Below are 15,800 nucleotides of genomic sequence, written 5' to 3' on the forward strand. Positions count from 1 at the left end.
AGCATCTGGCTGTCCTGCAGCCGTGCAGACTCGGGAAGCCTGGCTGTCCTCCCGGCCCACCCCCTGCTGCCTGGCCGGCTGGCTCGGGACAGGGGCATATCAAGGTTCCCGGTTCGGCACTTTGTTCTTTCAATAACTAATCATCCAAAGACCTCAAACCGGTTGTTTTTTTGGTTTTCTGTCGTGTGTCAGGCTATCTGCTCTGCCAGCAAAATGGAGGTGTCCGCCCCTCTCTCTGCGGGATGCCACTCGTCTGTTCACTCGTCCCTTTAACCGGTCACTCCTTCATGGGACTGTCCTTATGTACCTGCTCTGCCCCAGGCCCAGTGCAAAGCCCTAGGAATACAGAGGGGAAATACAACATGGTCCCTCCTCTCGAGGGACTCACATGTCATCGGGGACAACAGACTCTTAAGTCAGTAGTCAAAGCAGAGGGGCAAGTGCTGTGCCGAGAGCAATGTACGGGACGTCAGGAAATCAGAGGGAGTGTCCGCCAGGGGCGGGGCTTTTCAGGGGGAAAGTGACCTTTGAGCAGGGTTTTGCAGAACAAGCAAGAGTTCTCCAAGCAGACAAGGCAGAGTGTCACAGGAAAGGGAACACACTTTCAAAGGCACCTCAGCCCACAGTCTCACACCTTTCACTGGGGATCCAGATTCTCAATATCCCAAGGCAATATCCCAAGATTCAAGGCCTTATTTAACAAGCCAGATGCAAACCAAACCATAATTCATTTATTGGCATAAGGACGCTTTCTCTGGAGAACTTTAATATTGGGTACAAACATCCAGTAAGGTTCCTGGGGTCCCAAAGGTTTCCGAGCCAGGGCACGACCAGAAACTGGGCTCTCTTTGGTGGAGACAGTGGCCATAGACATTTTGTTCTATCCCACGGGGCAGTCATAGAGGAATGACATCGTTTTATCTGGGAAGTCATGTCCAGACTTACTCACTCCGTACCAAGGGAAGTTACTTCTCGTGAAACTTTTTAAGCCATTTATCAACACGTTCTTGTTGGCTCAGGGCGTATTCGGAGTTCCTGAGGCATCTTCTTTTCAGGGTGGGGGTATAGCTGGAAGGGTTTCAAAGCAGAGGACTCTCGGCAGGGCTCAAGGTGGAAACTATGGAGAGGTGGGTAACAACGGGGAGCCCGGCCGACAGGTTGCTGTCCAGGGCTGGGCCCGCGGAGTGCTTCTGTGGCCGACGGTCTGGGAACGAACCCATCTCCCATCAGTGCTGTAGACTTTAGTAACTCTCTCCAGCAAGTCTTTTACAGAAAGCAAGGTCCTGTAATAGCAAGTCTTAGCACATCCTCACTTTTATTGTAAATGTTTTTTTATAATTTTTACTGACAGTAACCATGCAAAATTGTGCACATTAAAACATCTATGTATCTATACCTATCTCTATACATATATATATAAATGTATACATATATCAGCTCATGGTAGAGAAGCATAGCTAGGGAGCACCGCCCACTAATGCATTCAAATCTTGTTTATGGTATTCTGTTGACAGTGCGAATAAATGATAAAGAAGTTAACGTGTCACAATGTAACTGATGACCATACGCACAATTCCGTGAAATTAAATGTTTTCCTGTGTTAATCAGTATTCTTAAATTTAAAAAAAAATTTATAATGGAAACAGAGTGAATGTGTCCTTTTTGGGTTTGGAAACAGTTTTGTTAAATAATTGTCTGACAAGCACACATTAAGCACCTACTCTGTACCTCTTAGGGAGGTCTTGGGGGGTTATACTCTACCTGCCCAAGTCTGCCTGGACTCAGGACATACTGTGAGGCCATTATTTTCACCAGGCTTCATCAAGGACTTACCATGTGACGGGGGCACAGGGATGGACAAGGCGTGGTCCTTACGCTTAGCTCATCTTTGGTGGGGCAGAGGTCACAGCGACACGGGCAGACCCTGGACGCTGCACATTAACAAAGGGCGGGCCCCGAGCTGGGGTGGAAGTTGGTCCCTGAGTTTCATCTTCAAGGTCAAGCAGGAACTGCACCAGTGACTCGGAGGCAGGATGAAGGGCATTCCAGACCCCAGACACAAAGGCACGGTGAGGGCAGGCATCCCAGGGTGTGGATCAGAGAAAGACCACAAGAGTCAGAGACCAAAGAAACAGGCAGGACTGGGCCCCAGAGGGCCTTTGGGGCCACACTGTGAGGCAGGGGATTTCCACGCAGGGGTGCAGGAGGTGCAGGTTCGGAGCAGGGGGGAAATCCAACATGCCGAGGACATGAGGGACGGAGAGACTGACACACCAGTCAGGAGTGTCTAGGACCCAACCTGGACGGGGACCATGGGCTCCTGCTCCCAACTGTCAGTGACCCCCGTGTGGCTCTGACTTTTCTCACCTGCAAATTGCATGGTTTGGATTGCATGGTTTCCCAGGTTCCTTCCACCGTGGACACTCAACGCGTCTATAAGATTATCGTCAAAGGCAAGGTTTACTATTACATGTATTGTTTAGGGGCGCCTGGGTGGTGGCTCAGTCAGTTTAGTGTCCGACTCTTGGTTTCGGCTCAGGTCATGATCTCACAGTTTGTGAGTTTGAGCCCTACGTTGGGCTCTGTGCTGACCCTGGGATTCTCTCTCCCTCTCTCTGCCCTTCCCCTGCTCGCTTGCTCTCAAATAAATAATCTTAAAAAAAAATTTTTTTTAAACAAAACAAAACGTATTTTAAAAATAATCACATATATGGGGCGCCTGGGTGGCGCAGTCGGTTAAGCGTCCGACTTCAGCCAGGTCACGATCTCGCGGTCTGGGAGTTCGAGCCCCGCGTCAGGCTCTGGGCTGATGGCTCAGAGCCTGGAGCCTGTTTCCGATTCTGTGTCTCCCTCTCTCTCTGCCCCTCCCCCGTTCATGCTCTGTCTCTCTCTGTCCCAAAAATAAATAAACGTTGAAAAGAAAAAATTAAAAAAAAAATAATAGTCACATATAAACGGGGCGCCTGGGTGACTCAGTTGGTTGAGCGTCCGACTTCGGCTCAGGTCATGATCTTGTGGTTCGTGGGTTCGAGCCCCGCGTCGGGCTCTGTGCTGACAGCTCAGACCCTGGGACCTGCTTCGGATTCCGTGTCTCCCTGTTTCTCTGCCCCTCCCCCTCCCCCACTCGTGCTTCATGTCTGTCTCTCAAAAATAAACATTAAAGAAAAATTTTAAATAATCACATACAGTAACAATTATCGTTTGTTGACCATCTCCTATGTGCAAGCATAGGCTGCAGGTGCTTTATAATTTTCATGACAAACCTATGAGCTGTGCCTAATTTTTTTTTTAATGTTTATTTTTGAGAGTGTGAGTGGGGCAGCGGCAGAGAGAGAGGGAGCCACAGAATCCGAAGCGGGCTCCAGGCTCTGAGCTGTCAGCACAGAAGTCAGACGTGGGGCTCAAACCCATGAATCGTGAGATCATGACCTGAGCTGAAGTCGGACGTCTAACTGAGCCACCCAGGAGCCCGTTGTGTGCTTATTTGTAAGATGAGGAAACAAGCTCAGAGAGGTTGGGGGAACCCGCCCAACCATTCAGCTCAGGAGCTAGGATTTGAAACGCAGACGTAGGAAAGATGGCATACTAGCGTATCAACAGATGGGTGTGTATGTGCGCACAGCCAGGTTGGGATCGGGTGAGGGCAGGGGCTGTCCTCCACCCCAGGACCTTTCTCACAGCCAGCCTGGCCGCCAGACTTGGAAGGTCCATCTGAACTGGTCAACATCAGTGTGAGCTCTTAGCATACCTTCTTAGAGCCGGTGGGTGATTGGAAGGCACCAAAACCTCAAATACTCCTCGTTACAAATGGTCCCTGTGGGGCACCTGGGTGGCTCAGCTGGTTGAGTGTCCGACTCTTGATTTTGGCTCAGGTCATGATCCCAGGGTTGTGGGATGGAGCTCTGTGTCAGGCTCTGCACTGGGCATGGAACCTGCTTGAGAATCTTCCTCTCTCTCCCTCTCTCTCTGCCCCTCTCCCCTGCTCGCTCTCTCTCTCAAAACTAAAAATAAATAAAACCAGGCACTGTTTCCTATTTTCTGTTCTCCTTCCATGCTGGGGAGGCAGGATACGGCAGTGGAATAACCCGACTCTGCTACTTTCTAGCTGGGTGGCCCATCACCCCTGAGCCTCCTCTGTAATGCTAGCCTGCTAGCCTAGCACGTATCAAATGCTTCCCTGGACCAAGCGCTATTTTAGGTGGATTCCAGGTACTAAGTCCATCGTCCCAACCCCCTTAGGTGGGTACTTTTATTGCCACTGCTTCCCAGATGAAGAACCCAAGGCACACGGAGAACTTCTCTGGCCACAGCTACAACGTGGCAGGGCATAGTGCCTCCCATGATTCCACGCAATGATAACATTTCTGTCAACCTTACAGTTCCCGCTCACAGCAGTAAACCTACTTCCCAATGCAGATACAAGCCCCACAGAGTCTCGGAGTGTATCTCAACTGTTAATCAGTAAAATGGATGTTTTGTCTCCAGAGTTGGTAAAACATGGCCCTGCCTGATTAATCGGACAGGATTTTATAGTTGAATGCCACAGGAGCAAAACAAAGCCATAAAAGTTGGACTCTGCCTGGGGCTCAAAGGGACCCTGTTACTTTCCATTTGGGGACTCACAAGTCCTGAGGTCACAGAGCAGCAGTGAAGTGAAAGCCCCCAGCCCTGGCCATCTGGGCAATTTTCCCCCGGCTGCCCCCACCCCCACAAGCAGCTAAGTCCCCCACATCGGCTCTGGGGAGTGCATTCAACATGGTCGCTGAATGGTAGATACCCGGCCCTGTAACATGGAAGTCTCATCTTTGATCACCAGTGCAGGTAGGACACCAGCTCCCAGCGGTGCAGACCACAGACGTCCCCAGCTAGAGCTGACCTCCCCGCGGTCCGGGGGACCATGTCTCAGTCTGCCCAGGGGGCTATGACGGAATACGAATACCACTGCTGGCCTACAACCCACTCGCGAGCTCCCTGGGTGCAAACTGAGACTGGTTCCCATACACGGAAGGCAGAGAGAAGCTGGAGAGAGAGGAGGCCGCTCCAGTGGGCAGGTGGCAGGACTCACTAATACCTGCAAGAGGACTTAACTCACGAGGGGACTTAACTTACAAGGCTTGTCTTGGGCGGCTGCAAGATAAGGCCTCCACACCCACCTGCCAGAATCTGAGTTTATGTGGAGGCCTTAACTGGGTTCAGGCATGTCTACCGTGCAGATGGCCTCAACCCCACATCACTGTTTCAAGGCTGTGTCCTTGGACAGCTTCCGGAAACAGAGAAGCCAAGTAGAACCTACATTCCAAGGACAGGGGAGGGGGTGGGGAGCCTCCGATTGCCCAGGGCCAGCCTGAGGGTCAACTGGCAGTCATGCCTTCTCGATGACCTCCCCAACAACCATAGACTGGGCAGCTTAAACATTAAACACAGATTTCTCACAGTTCTGGAGGCTGCAAGGCCATGATTGGTTGGTGAGGCCCCTTGTTATGTCCTCATATGGCCTTCCTTGGGGCACACGCGCGCGCACACACACACACACACACACAGCCTCTTTATTCGTACAGGCCCTGATCACACAAAGGGGACCCTAATCACCTCCCAAAGGCTCCACCCCAAACACCATCACATTGGGGGTTACAGTTTCAACACAGGAGTTTTCAGGGGTGGGGGTGGATATACATGTTCAGTCCACAGCAAGTACTGTACGAAAATGGACATAGCACAGACCACACCATTCCCTGCAGTTAAATTCTACACAGCCCAGGGCATGCAGGCGGGTCTCAGCGGACAGGCAGGAAAACCACTCTAGAAGGGACAGGCATAGCCATGTCACCGATGCTCTCCACAACGGAATGATTCCTAATGTCAGCCCAGCTTCCAAGGCCAGCATGGGAATTCATGGTGGCTTCACCTGAAAAGCTGACTTGAGAGATCTCGAGCTTTTTACAGCATTTTTCACTTGTTAAGACAGACAAGATGTTCATCATGGATACTTAACAGTATTGGAAGGTTATAACGTTGAAGATGGGTGTCTTCCCTCCATTCCACCCCCCCCCCCACCCTTCACCCTCTCCCCAGAGTAACCACTGTGAACTTGCAGTGTATGGGGGTTTTTACAAACACAAGACCACACAAAACTCTATTGGTTCTGTGACTTGCTTTTTCTACTGATCGCGGTTGCCATGGTTACCTTTCCACATCAGCAGATACTGTTCAAGCTCATTCTTTTTAAGGGCCATGCAATATTCCATAGTAAGGCTCTACCGACATTTATTTAACCGTGTCGCCTACTAATGAAAACTGTTTAGGGGCACCTGGGTGGCTCAGTCGGTTAAGCTTCCGACTTTGGCTCAGGTCATGATCTCACGGTTCATAGGTATGAGCCCCACATCAGGCTCTGTGCTGACAGCTCAGAGCCTGGAGCCTGCTTTGGATTCTGTGTCTCCCTCTCTCTCTGCTCCTCCCCCGCTCCCATTCTGTCTCTCTCTCAAAAACAAATAAACCTTAAAAATTTCTTTTAAAAACATTTATTTCCAGTTTTGTCATTGCTGTTTGTTTTGCTATTAGGAACACTCAGTGAACATCTTCGTAGGTCTCCTTGGGTATTTCTATTAGATTATTATTTTGGATTTGTTGTCAAAGTGGGGGAATCACCCACATATCCATCACCTGAACCTAAAGACCACTTGCATTTTCCGAGACACTGCTTTCTCATCTGCTGCACGGCTTTTGGGAAGGGTAAATCCCACACAGGCATTCTCAAAAGTCAGGGTGCCTTGGAGTTACCTGGGAAGCATAAAGATTCAAACCCCCCAGCATCTACCGGAATCCGTCCTTAGGGACTCAGCACAGGTTTTGCTAGTTTTGCCGGTGTCGATCCGGAGAGCCTGGGCGGCTCCCAGGGACTGCCCTCGTGGTGCTGCTGAAGTCCCGCCGCGGTCAGGTGGAGATCGCGATTCTGGCTCGGAAATGAACGCATGCATGATGCCTTTGCTGTGTGTGCCCTCTGCTGGTACTGTGTGAGCAGACACACATCGAAACGGAGGCTCTCTCTAATGCCACGGCTGGTGGGCTGGTGAGGACGGGGTTTTCACCTCCCAGGGTGGTGATACTACAGAGCAGTGACTGGCAACCCAGGCTACAGTAAGAATCGCCCTGACCATGGCAACGGCTGGTCGTGGGCCTGGGCAGCAATATTTTTAAAAAGCTCCCCAGGTGATTCTGCACACACAACCAGAGCTGAGAACGTATTCTTTAAGGGGGGAAAAAATTGGCCAGGGAACACAGAGTCCACAGAGGCATGAGTTACTCTGGTGTTTTCTGTCTACTAGAGTCTATTTCAGAAATAGACTGAAATAGACTAAAATTCCAGCCTGGCTGCATTTCAGAATTGGCTGTCAGAATTTTCTGTCAAAATACAGATTCTGGGGACCCACCCCTGACATAACTAAAATCTCCAGGGGTGACGTTCACTCAGGTTAATAGCTTAGAACTAGACCAACACCAGGGACTATTTGAGTTAATTCTTATCTTTAATGAGGTCAAAGTCAAATCGTTAATACCGCCTGAGACATTTCATAGGCAAAGACTGTCTTTGGGGAAAGGGGTTCACAGTCTTTGAAGGAGCTGGTAAGCGGGTGAGGGAACAGTATGGAAGGAAACCAAGAGCTACATGTAATTGCTATGTAACTGAGTCTTCTCTATACAAGTGAATCTTCACTAACAACTTCTTGAGCATAAAGAACACCTGTTATACAGAGAAAGAGGGGAAGGGAGGGGAAGGGAGGGGAAGGGAGGGGAGGGAGAGAGGGGGAGAGAGCACACATGCGCGAGAGTGCTCTATACAGACATTGGGGAGAAAGGTTTCCAGGCAGAGGGAACTGCCAATGCAAAGACCCTGAGGCTGGAGCATCCTTGATTACTGAAGGAACAGAAAACTGGATATGACTGGCAGTGGTTGAAGACAGAGCTGTGGATAAGACACAGCTGGGGATAGGGGTGGACCCAGACCACGTTAGACCTTGTAGGCCACGGTGAGCACTTCAGTTTTTACCGCAATGCCGTGCTTTGTTTGTTTATTTACTTATTTATTATCACTGGCTGCTGTGAGAACAGGCTCCAGATGGGTAAGGATAATAGAAGCAGCAGGCTGCAACAACCCAGAGAACATACGAGGGCAGTGTGGATCAGAATGGCAGGAGGTGGACAGGGTGAGAGGTGGTCAGCTTCTGGTCGTAGTTTTAAAATAGAGTCAGCATTGGGGCGCCTGGATGGCTCAGTCGGTTAAACATCCGACTTCGCCTCAGGTCATGATCTCACAGTCTGTGAGTTCGAGCCCCGCGTCGGGCTCTGTGCTGCCAGCTCAGAGCCTCGAGCCTGCTTCGGATTTTGTGTCTCCCTCTCTGCCCCTCCCCCGCTCATGCTCTGTCTCTCTCTGTCAAAAATAAGTAAACATTAAAAAAAAGTTGTTTAAATAAAGTCGCATAAAACAAGTCAACGGAACCACATGCCATTTACCTTGAAGAAAGAGGCCCCAGGGACGCCCAGGCCCACACCCAGGCTCTGGGTCCCTGCTCAGTGGGGGTTCTCCTGTGTGTAGAGCCGTTGTGTCTGGGAAAACCACAGATATGCCCAGGCAGTGGGTGCCCAGTGTCCCCAAACATCTGAGGGACACAACCACACACTCCCCAGACTTCGGTCTCCAACCACAGGAATGAATTCACACCAGCTGGAATTTAATAAAGAATTCAAATCCATGATCCTACCACCTTTCATTTGCATCTTTAACTAAAACTGAACACAAATTAAACAGTGCTGTTTTCAGGGCACCTGGGTGGCTCAGCTGGTTGAGCATCAGGCTTTTGATTTTGGCTCCAGGTCATGATCTCATGGTTCATGAAATCGAGCCCCACGATGGGCTCTGCAGTGACAGTGCAGAGCCTGCTTGGGATTCTCTCTTTCCCCCTCTCTCTGCTCCTCCCTTGCTCACACTAAGTAAATAAATTTTAAAAAGAAAATAAAAAGTGAAGGACCAACCACATCCACTCGGTGGAATATTTTGCAATTTCTGAATTTGTTTTTGCATAAAGAGTATGATTTGAATGAGGGGCACCTGGCTGGCTCAGTCAGTAGAGCGTGCGACTCTTGATCTTGGGGAGTTCGAGCCCCACGATGGGTGTGGAATCGACTTCAAAAAAATAAAGGACACCTAGGTGGTTCAACCGGTTAAGCATATGACGTCAGCTCAGGTCATGATCTCATAGCTTGTGAGTTCAAGCCCCACATCGGGCTCTCTGCTGTAGGCACGGAGCTCACTTCAGATTCTCTGTCCACCTCTTTCTGCCCTTCCCCTGGTCGCTTGTGCACTCTCTCGCTCTCGTTCTCTCTCTCTCTCAGAGATTTTAAAATATTTAAAAAAATAAATAGACAAAAAAAAATTTTTTTTAAGGAGGATTTGGGGCTCCTGGGTGGCTCAGTCAGTTAAGCACCTGACTTTGGCTCGGGTCATGATCTCGCGGTCTGTGAGTTTGAGCCCCATGTCAGGCTCTGTGCTGACAGCTCAGAGCCCACAGCCTGCTTCGGATTCTTTGTCTCCCGCTCTCTCTCTCCCGTTAGCCACTCTCACTCGGTCTCTCTCTCCTTCAAAAATAATTAACTTTCCCCAGTTTTACTGAGATAGAATTGACATATAACATCGTATCAGCTTAGTGTGTACAACGTAATGATTTATGCACGTATATATCGCAAAACGATTATGACAAGGTCAGTTAACATCAGGCATCTCACATAGTAATGAGGTATCTTTTTTTCTTGTGACAGAATATTTCTAATGTGTTTACAAGTAAGATAGCTATGTTACATGAAGCAAAAAAAAAACCAAACAAAAAAACAATTCCAGGCACAGAATAACATCTATGTTTTTAAAAAGCCTGAAAGCACGGTAAGATACCACCTCCTGCCCATCAGGAGGATGTGGAGGAGCCAGAACCCTCGTGGACGGCTGAGACGGGTAAAAAAGGACATGGCGGCTGTGGGAAAGTTCAGCGGTTCCTCAAAAACTTGCACAGTCACCGTAAGATCCAATATTTCCGCCTGTCTGCCTGTCGGCATCCAGGAGCCCCAAAAGAAGCGACAGCAGGGACTCGTGCGCCAACTCTGACAGCAGCACTGTTCCCAACAGCCAAAAGGTGGAAAACTATCAAAATGTCCATCGACAGACAGATAAGCAAACTGTGGTCTACACTGTGGTTATCCAGCCACGAAAAGCAATGAGGCTCTCACACAGGCTACAGCATGGATGCACGTTGGAACCATCACGCCAGGTGAAAAAAGCCAGACACAAAACCACAGTGGGCGATTCTGTTTACGTGGAATGTCCAGAAAAAGCAAATCCACGGAAACAGAAAGCAGATGAGTGGTTACGAGGCCGGAGGGAGGGGGAGATGGGGAGTGACCGTTTAATGGGTACAGAGTTTCTCCTTGGGATGATGAAAACGTTCTGGAAATGAGCAGATGTGATGGCTGCACAACGCTGTAGGCGTCCTTAATACCACTGAAGTGTACATTCAAAAATGGCTGCAGGAATACATTTACATGATGTGTGTTTTAACACAATAAAAGACTGGAAGTCCCCACAATAAAGCATCTAGTCACTGACTTCTGAGTGGTGGAACTGTTGACGATCACCTCTTCCTTCCTCTTTATTTTGCTACAGACTGTGAAACAAACATCTTTTACTAACCACTAATCGTGCACAAAACTAGCTTTAGCTTATAAAAGAACGCACCAGAACACAGCTCGCCTGGTTTTATCCACCAGAGCCTTCAGACAGGAGGGCCCCAGGCCACAACCTTGACAAAGGGATGCGGCGCTCGCCTGGCCAGCACCCTCCGCCGCGGTCACACGACCCAACTCTACCTGGGCTTCTTCCCGTCCTTTCCTGCTGCTGAGGCCCAATGGGGGCGGCACAGGCCTCGGGTAAGCCCCCTACCGACTGCCTGGAAGCTTTTCAGCACAAGTCACCTTTGTACTGACCTTGACATTTACCGTTTATTTTCACACCCATGCCAGGAGACAGGATTTTTCCCTTTCTCAGATGGGAAAACCAGGGTTGAGAGACACGGTGACTCCAGGACAGGCAGTCGAGAACTGACAGCACCCGATTCTGCTCAAGCCACGTCCTGAGCTTGCTCTGCCTCACCTCCCTGACTTCCGATTTCACAGCACTGCCCTGCCTGAGAGAACTGGACACAGCTTCCTCCAAGAACCAGCTGTGAACTTCTGGCCGTTATCTGACTAAATGTCACACAAATGCAGTATGAATTGGTACTAAGGGCCTCTTTCCGAAACGCGATCACTAGCTTCTGTCTTAGGACTCTGTGCATCCCAAAAGACGGATGCCCAGAGGCCCTGCCGAAGTCTTCAGGTGCCCGATCCCCTGTTTCATCCTCGGCCTTCCTGCTGGAGACCCAGCTCCCAATTCACTTGAGGGAGTCCAGCGTCCCAAACACCCGCGCGAAACGCTCTCTGTCCACGATGCGTCCGTAGCGAAGGGTGAGGTAGAAGGTCTGCTTCCCACTGTACTGCTGGATACGCACAAACAGCTCCTGGGCCCGGTCCTTGGTTTCCGTCATGGGGATCACGTCGGCCACGGGGCAGTCTGTGTCCTGCCGCTGGCCCCAGAAGGTCAGGTGCGCCACCCGCAGCACAGTGCCCGCCTCGTTCACATACAGGATGCCCACCAGCCTCCGGAAGAAATAGCTCATCCAGCAGAGCATGGCCAGGGCAAAGCCAGCCACCCCGCCTGCGACACACAGGGAGCCGAGCGTCACGAAGCCCTGCGAGTACCAGTAGCAGCCAGGCGGGAGGGCCAGCACCGTGAGGGCCGTCTGTGCCACCTTCAGCCGAGACAAGTACCCGAAGGCTCTGATGGCGTCAAACCGGTAGACCATCTGGAAGTTCTCTGTCTCCGCACCTGCTGCTTTCTCCTTCGGGGCGGGGCACCCGCTCCCCACCCACCTCCCCGGATCCTGGCCGGTGGCTGTGCGGCACCACAGCCCGCAGACAGGCCTTCTCCACAGGGCCGGGCTGGGCCGCTGAAGCACAGCGCGGAGGAGGGCAGCCTGGAAGGGAGAAAGGAGACCACTGCTCTCAGGGAACTCAGCCATGCTGATCACGCGACGAACGTTTGCGGAGCATCTCACCCACAAGCTCCCGCCAACCCTGCGAGGCTGCCATTACTGCCAGAGATGGGGGGACAGAGAAAGCCAGATGCTTTAACTCACGTGATCTTCATACAAGCGGTGCAAGACAGGCGCCCCCTGCGGTTGACCCTTGAACAACGGAGGCGTGAGGGACGGCCACCCCCATGCAGTCAAAAATCCACATGGAGCTTTTGACTCCTCAAAAACCTAACTACTAATAGCCTACGGCTGACCAGGACCTAAACCGATAAGTCCATTATCACATATTTTGTGTATTACATGTATCATACATCGTATCCTTACAGCAAAGTCAGCTAGAAAAAAGAACGAGATTACGAAAACCGTAAGAGAAAACACATTTATGGAGCTGTACTGTATCATCCAGACCATTCAGTTTACGTTGTTCACAAGATGAATCGTCTGTCAGTACATAAATCAATACTGCCTTACAGGATACGAAACATCAACAGGTGTTTTGTTACCTGCCAACACTAGACACAAAAATAGATAATAAGGGGGATGCCTATTTATTTATAAGTAGGATGATTCAAGGATTGATAACAAAGACGCACTAGTAGGATCCTTTGATGGTAGCCTAGCGTAACCCTGTGTAACCATACGGCTGTTTCACAGGGGCCTCGCCTGTACACTAAGGAATGAATGGTTAGAAAGTTTTCGTGGCCTACCGTGTTCCAGTTGGATTCACAATACACACTACCGGAAACACTGTGTTTTAAAAAACCACTTAGCTGTGACGATAGGCTGATATGCCGTCTCTCCAGATAGGAGAGGGGGGCATACTGGACCCCAACGTAACTCTTTGAGAGCAACGTGACAAAACAATAAGACACAGCATTAATTTTATATTAAATTATCACCCACCTTATGCCTCTAAGGACAGGCCATCCGCTTGCGGGCGAATCTTGCATATGACGTCCTGCCCAATGAATACCCAGGCGATGATGCAGTCCTACACAGTTCCTGCCGTACAGTTACCAGATTTTCACACGGAGACACTCGCGCGCACACACACACACAACAGGTCAGTTTAACCGTACGGCATGACGACTATTTAGTATTTATTACGTGGGAGGGGTCTTCGTCCTCGTCATCTTTACGCTGAGCAGGCTGCGGGCGAGGCAGAGGACAGGCTGGTCTGGCCGTCTCCGGGGAGGCGGAGGCAGAGCTAGAGGAGGTGGAAGAGGAGGCAAGAGGGGCAGGCACACCCGGTGTAACTTCACGGACACACCTTGTAATTTCCTTTTCATCTCTCTAAAAATGTTTCTATATGGTACCAGCCCTTCTTCCACCACTTGCTTTAGTCTCAGTGCCCGTATCACAGAAGGGTCCATGTTGTGAAAGAAGTCAAAAGCCGTCTTGAATAATCGAAACCCTTCTGCCAGGCTGTCTAACGTCAACTTGTTTTCTGGAGCCGCTTCTCGCGCATCTTCATCCGGCACCGGTCCGGAAGCTCTGGCCTCCGCCGACTCACCCTCTGTTAACTCCTCTGGTGTGGTGACTCTGGGCGCCTGAGGTGGCAACTCATCTACTGCCTCTTGGGCGGGGGAAGCTGCTTCCCCTGCTATCTTGACATTTTTTAAGCCAAACCGCTTTCTGAAATTATCAAACCATCCTTTGCTGGCACTAAATTCTCCAGCCTTGGATCCTTCACCTTCCTTTTGCTGTAAGTGGTCAACAATGACTTTGTTTTTTCTCGAATCGTGTTAGAGTCTATAGGTATGCCTTTCTTCTAGCAATCCTGCACCCACGTAAAAGCTGCATTTTCAATACGAGATAAAAAGCTGTCTCGCAGAAAGTGCAACGTTCTCGCGCCTGCTGGCGTAGCTGCCGCCACAGCCTCACGGATTTCCTTTTCCTTTTTTACAATGGTCCTTACGCTGGATTCATTCATCTTGAAATGACGGGCCACTGCAGCCGCAGACCTTAGTCTACGGTACATGTCAAGCAATTCGACTTTTTCTTGTAATGTCATGACCTTTCTCTGCCTCTTGGGAGCACTTCCAGAATCACCAGTGGCGTTTCGTATGGGTCCCATGGTGTTATTCAAGGTTTACAGTATTATGCTAAACATGATGAAAAATATGCAAGAACCACGGGATCACTTTTTACAGCCATTTGAAATTTACGAGTGACGAACTGATCTCGCGGAGAGGATTAGCAACACACGGTTTTAAGCTTGGAAATCACAACACTTGAGATCACCACAGCAAGAGGAGGTGACTATGATATTCTTACAGTCGTAGAGTATGTACTGCAGTTAATTTTATGCAGTTATTTAACACTGCATCTTTGTTTCCATTTCTCTCAACTATGAATGATGCCATGTACAGTCTGTACATTTTGATAAACCTTTTTGTAACAAACTTGTGTATACTTCATGGAAGTAAATGATAAACTAGCATCTACATATATTTTATGCATTCATGATACATCTTTTTTTTTTTTTCCAGTATTCCTAGGCTATGCAGTTCATCTGCTGGTTTTCTCAAATTGGAGCAAATCTCCAAAAAAAACTTCACAACATATGTATTTTTTTAAATCTGCGAAGAAGTGGGCCCACACAGTTCAAACCCGCATTGTTCAAGGGTCAACTGTACTTTACCACGGAGAAAACTAAACCCAGAGAAGGCTAGAAACATACCCAAAGACGCACACCCAGTGAGTGTGGCAGAGTCTGACCCCCAAACTGGTCCTATATCCTTCAGGGAGTTCAAAGAGGTACAAGAAAGGCGACACAGCCTTCATTCATTCAACACGTATCTAGGAACGACCAGCTCTGGGCTGGGCACTGAAGACGTAAGGCTATATGAACGTTTTCCCCAGCAGGAAGCCAAACAACAAATGTCCAAATGGGTAACAAATCTCTGAGATACTTACCATAATAACTTCCCCATTCTGTCAGGTTAAAGCACCATCTTCGGTGCTGAAGGGAACCGCTGATTTCTTAGCCCTGTTTGGGGGAGGGGGAAGACCAAAGCAGGCGGGGATGGGAGGCGCCAACCCACCGCACAAGGTTTTTATTAGGTGCACCGTTCTACACCCTGAGTAGGGCAGCGACAGATGCTTTGGACTTGGGGGCCAGTCACCAGCTGTAGCTCCTTGTGTAAGTTACTTCACTTCTCTGGGCCTCGGTTTCTTCCCCTTTCACAATGGGGGTTCACAACATACCACATGAGATCATGGTTTCAAAGCTCTCAAATGCATTCAATGGACCCCAGGTTTGTGATGATCGGAGAGTGCCCTGTCGGCCCACGCGGCCCGGGCGTAGAAAGGCGCGGCACAGCAAGCCTTAACCCACGCCGGAGCTCCCTCCCGCGGATCCTCCAAATCAGAACCTCAGAAATCCGCCTGCCTGCCTAACCTTGACCACGACCCCCAAGGCGCTTCACCCCCCGTACTTCCCCTCACCCTCCTTCTTACCATCGCGCGGATACCTGCCGCCGGAAGTGATTCCCCCCGCCCCCGGAACCTCTAAAAGGGCCTGCTCGGCCGTAGGAGGTCGGCGTGTCGACGCATTGCATTCTGGGATTTGTGGTTCCTAAAGACCAACTGACTCTAGTCCCAGACACGTGGGAATGGATC

The 15,800-nt window shown here is 50.0% G+C and overlaps 1 protein-coding gene across 5 annotated transcripts; it reads right to left on the reverse strand.

The window, feature by feature from the left end:
* Positions 1-162: 162 nt before the first annotated feature.
* TMEM186 (transmembrane protein 186) lies at positions 163-15,736 on the reverse strand. Of its 5 annotated transcripts, none has more exons than XR_008294505.1 (2): positions 13,080-13,465; positions 163-2,433 (listed from the first exon to the last, which is right to left on the reverse strand). XR_008294505.1 is itself a non-coding variant. In XM_027043283.2 (2 exons), exons 1-2 carry the CDS (start codon positions 15,639-15,641, stop codon positions 11,475-11,477), a joined length of 645 nt encoding a protein of 214 aa, XP_026899084.1. In that variant the 5' UTR covers positions 15,642-15,736; the 3' UTR covers positions 2,957-11,474. The 5 variants fall into 5 exon arrangements, 3 of the variants coding, with proteins under 3 accessions (XP_026899084.1, XP_026899085.1, XP_053069021.1); XM_027043283.2 differs by lacking the exons at positions 163-2,433; positions 13,080-13,465 and adding exons at positions 2,957-12,116; positions 15,639-15,736; XM_027043284.2 differs by lacking the exons at positions 163-2,433; positions 13,080-13,465 and adding exons at positions 2,957-12,116; positions 15,096-15,629.
* Positions 15,737-15,800: the final 64 nt, after the last annotated feature.

This window comes from Acinonyx jubatus, chromosome E3 (genome assembly GCF_027475565.1).
Source record: "Acinonyx jubatus isolate Ajub_Pintada_27869175 chromosome E3, VMU_Ajub_asm_v1.0, whole genome shotgun sequence".
Lineage (NCBI taxonomy): Eukaryota > Metazoa > Chordata > Mammalia > Carnivora > Felidae > Acinonyx > Acinonyx jubatus.

What these genes read in the sequence shown, in the direction of transcription:
- TMEM186 (XM_053213046.1), bottom strand. Translation starts at nt 12,161, where the DNA reads ATGGCTGAGTTCCCTGAGAGCAGTGGTCTCCTTTCTCCCTTCCAGGCT.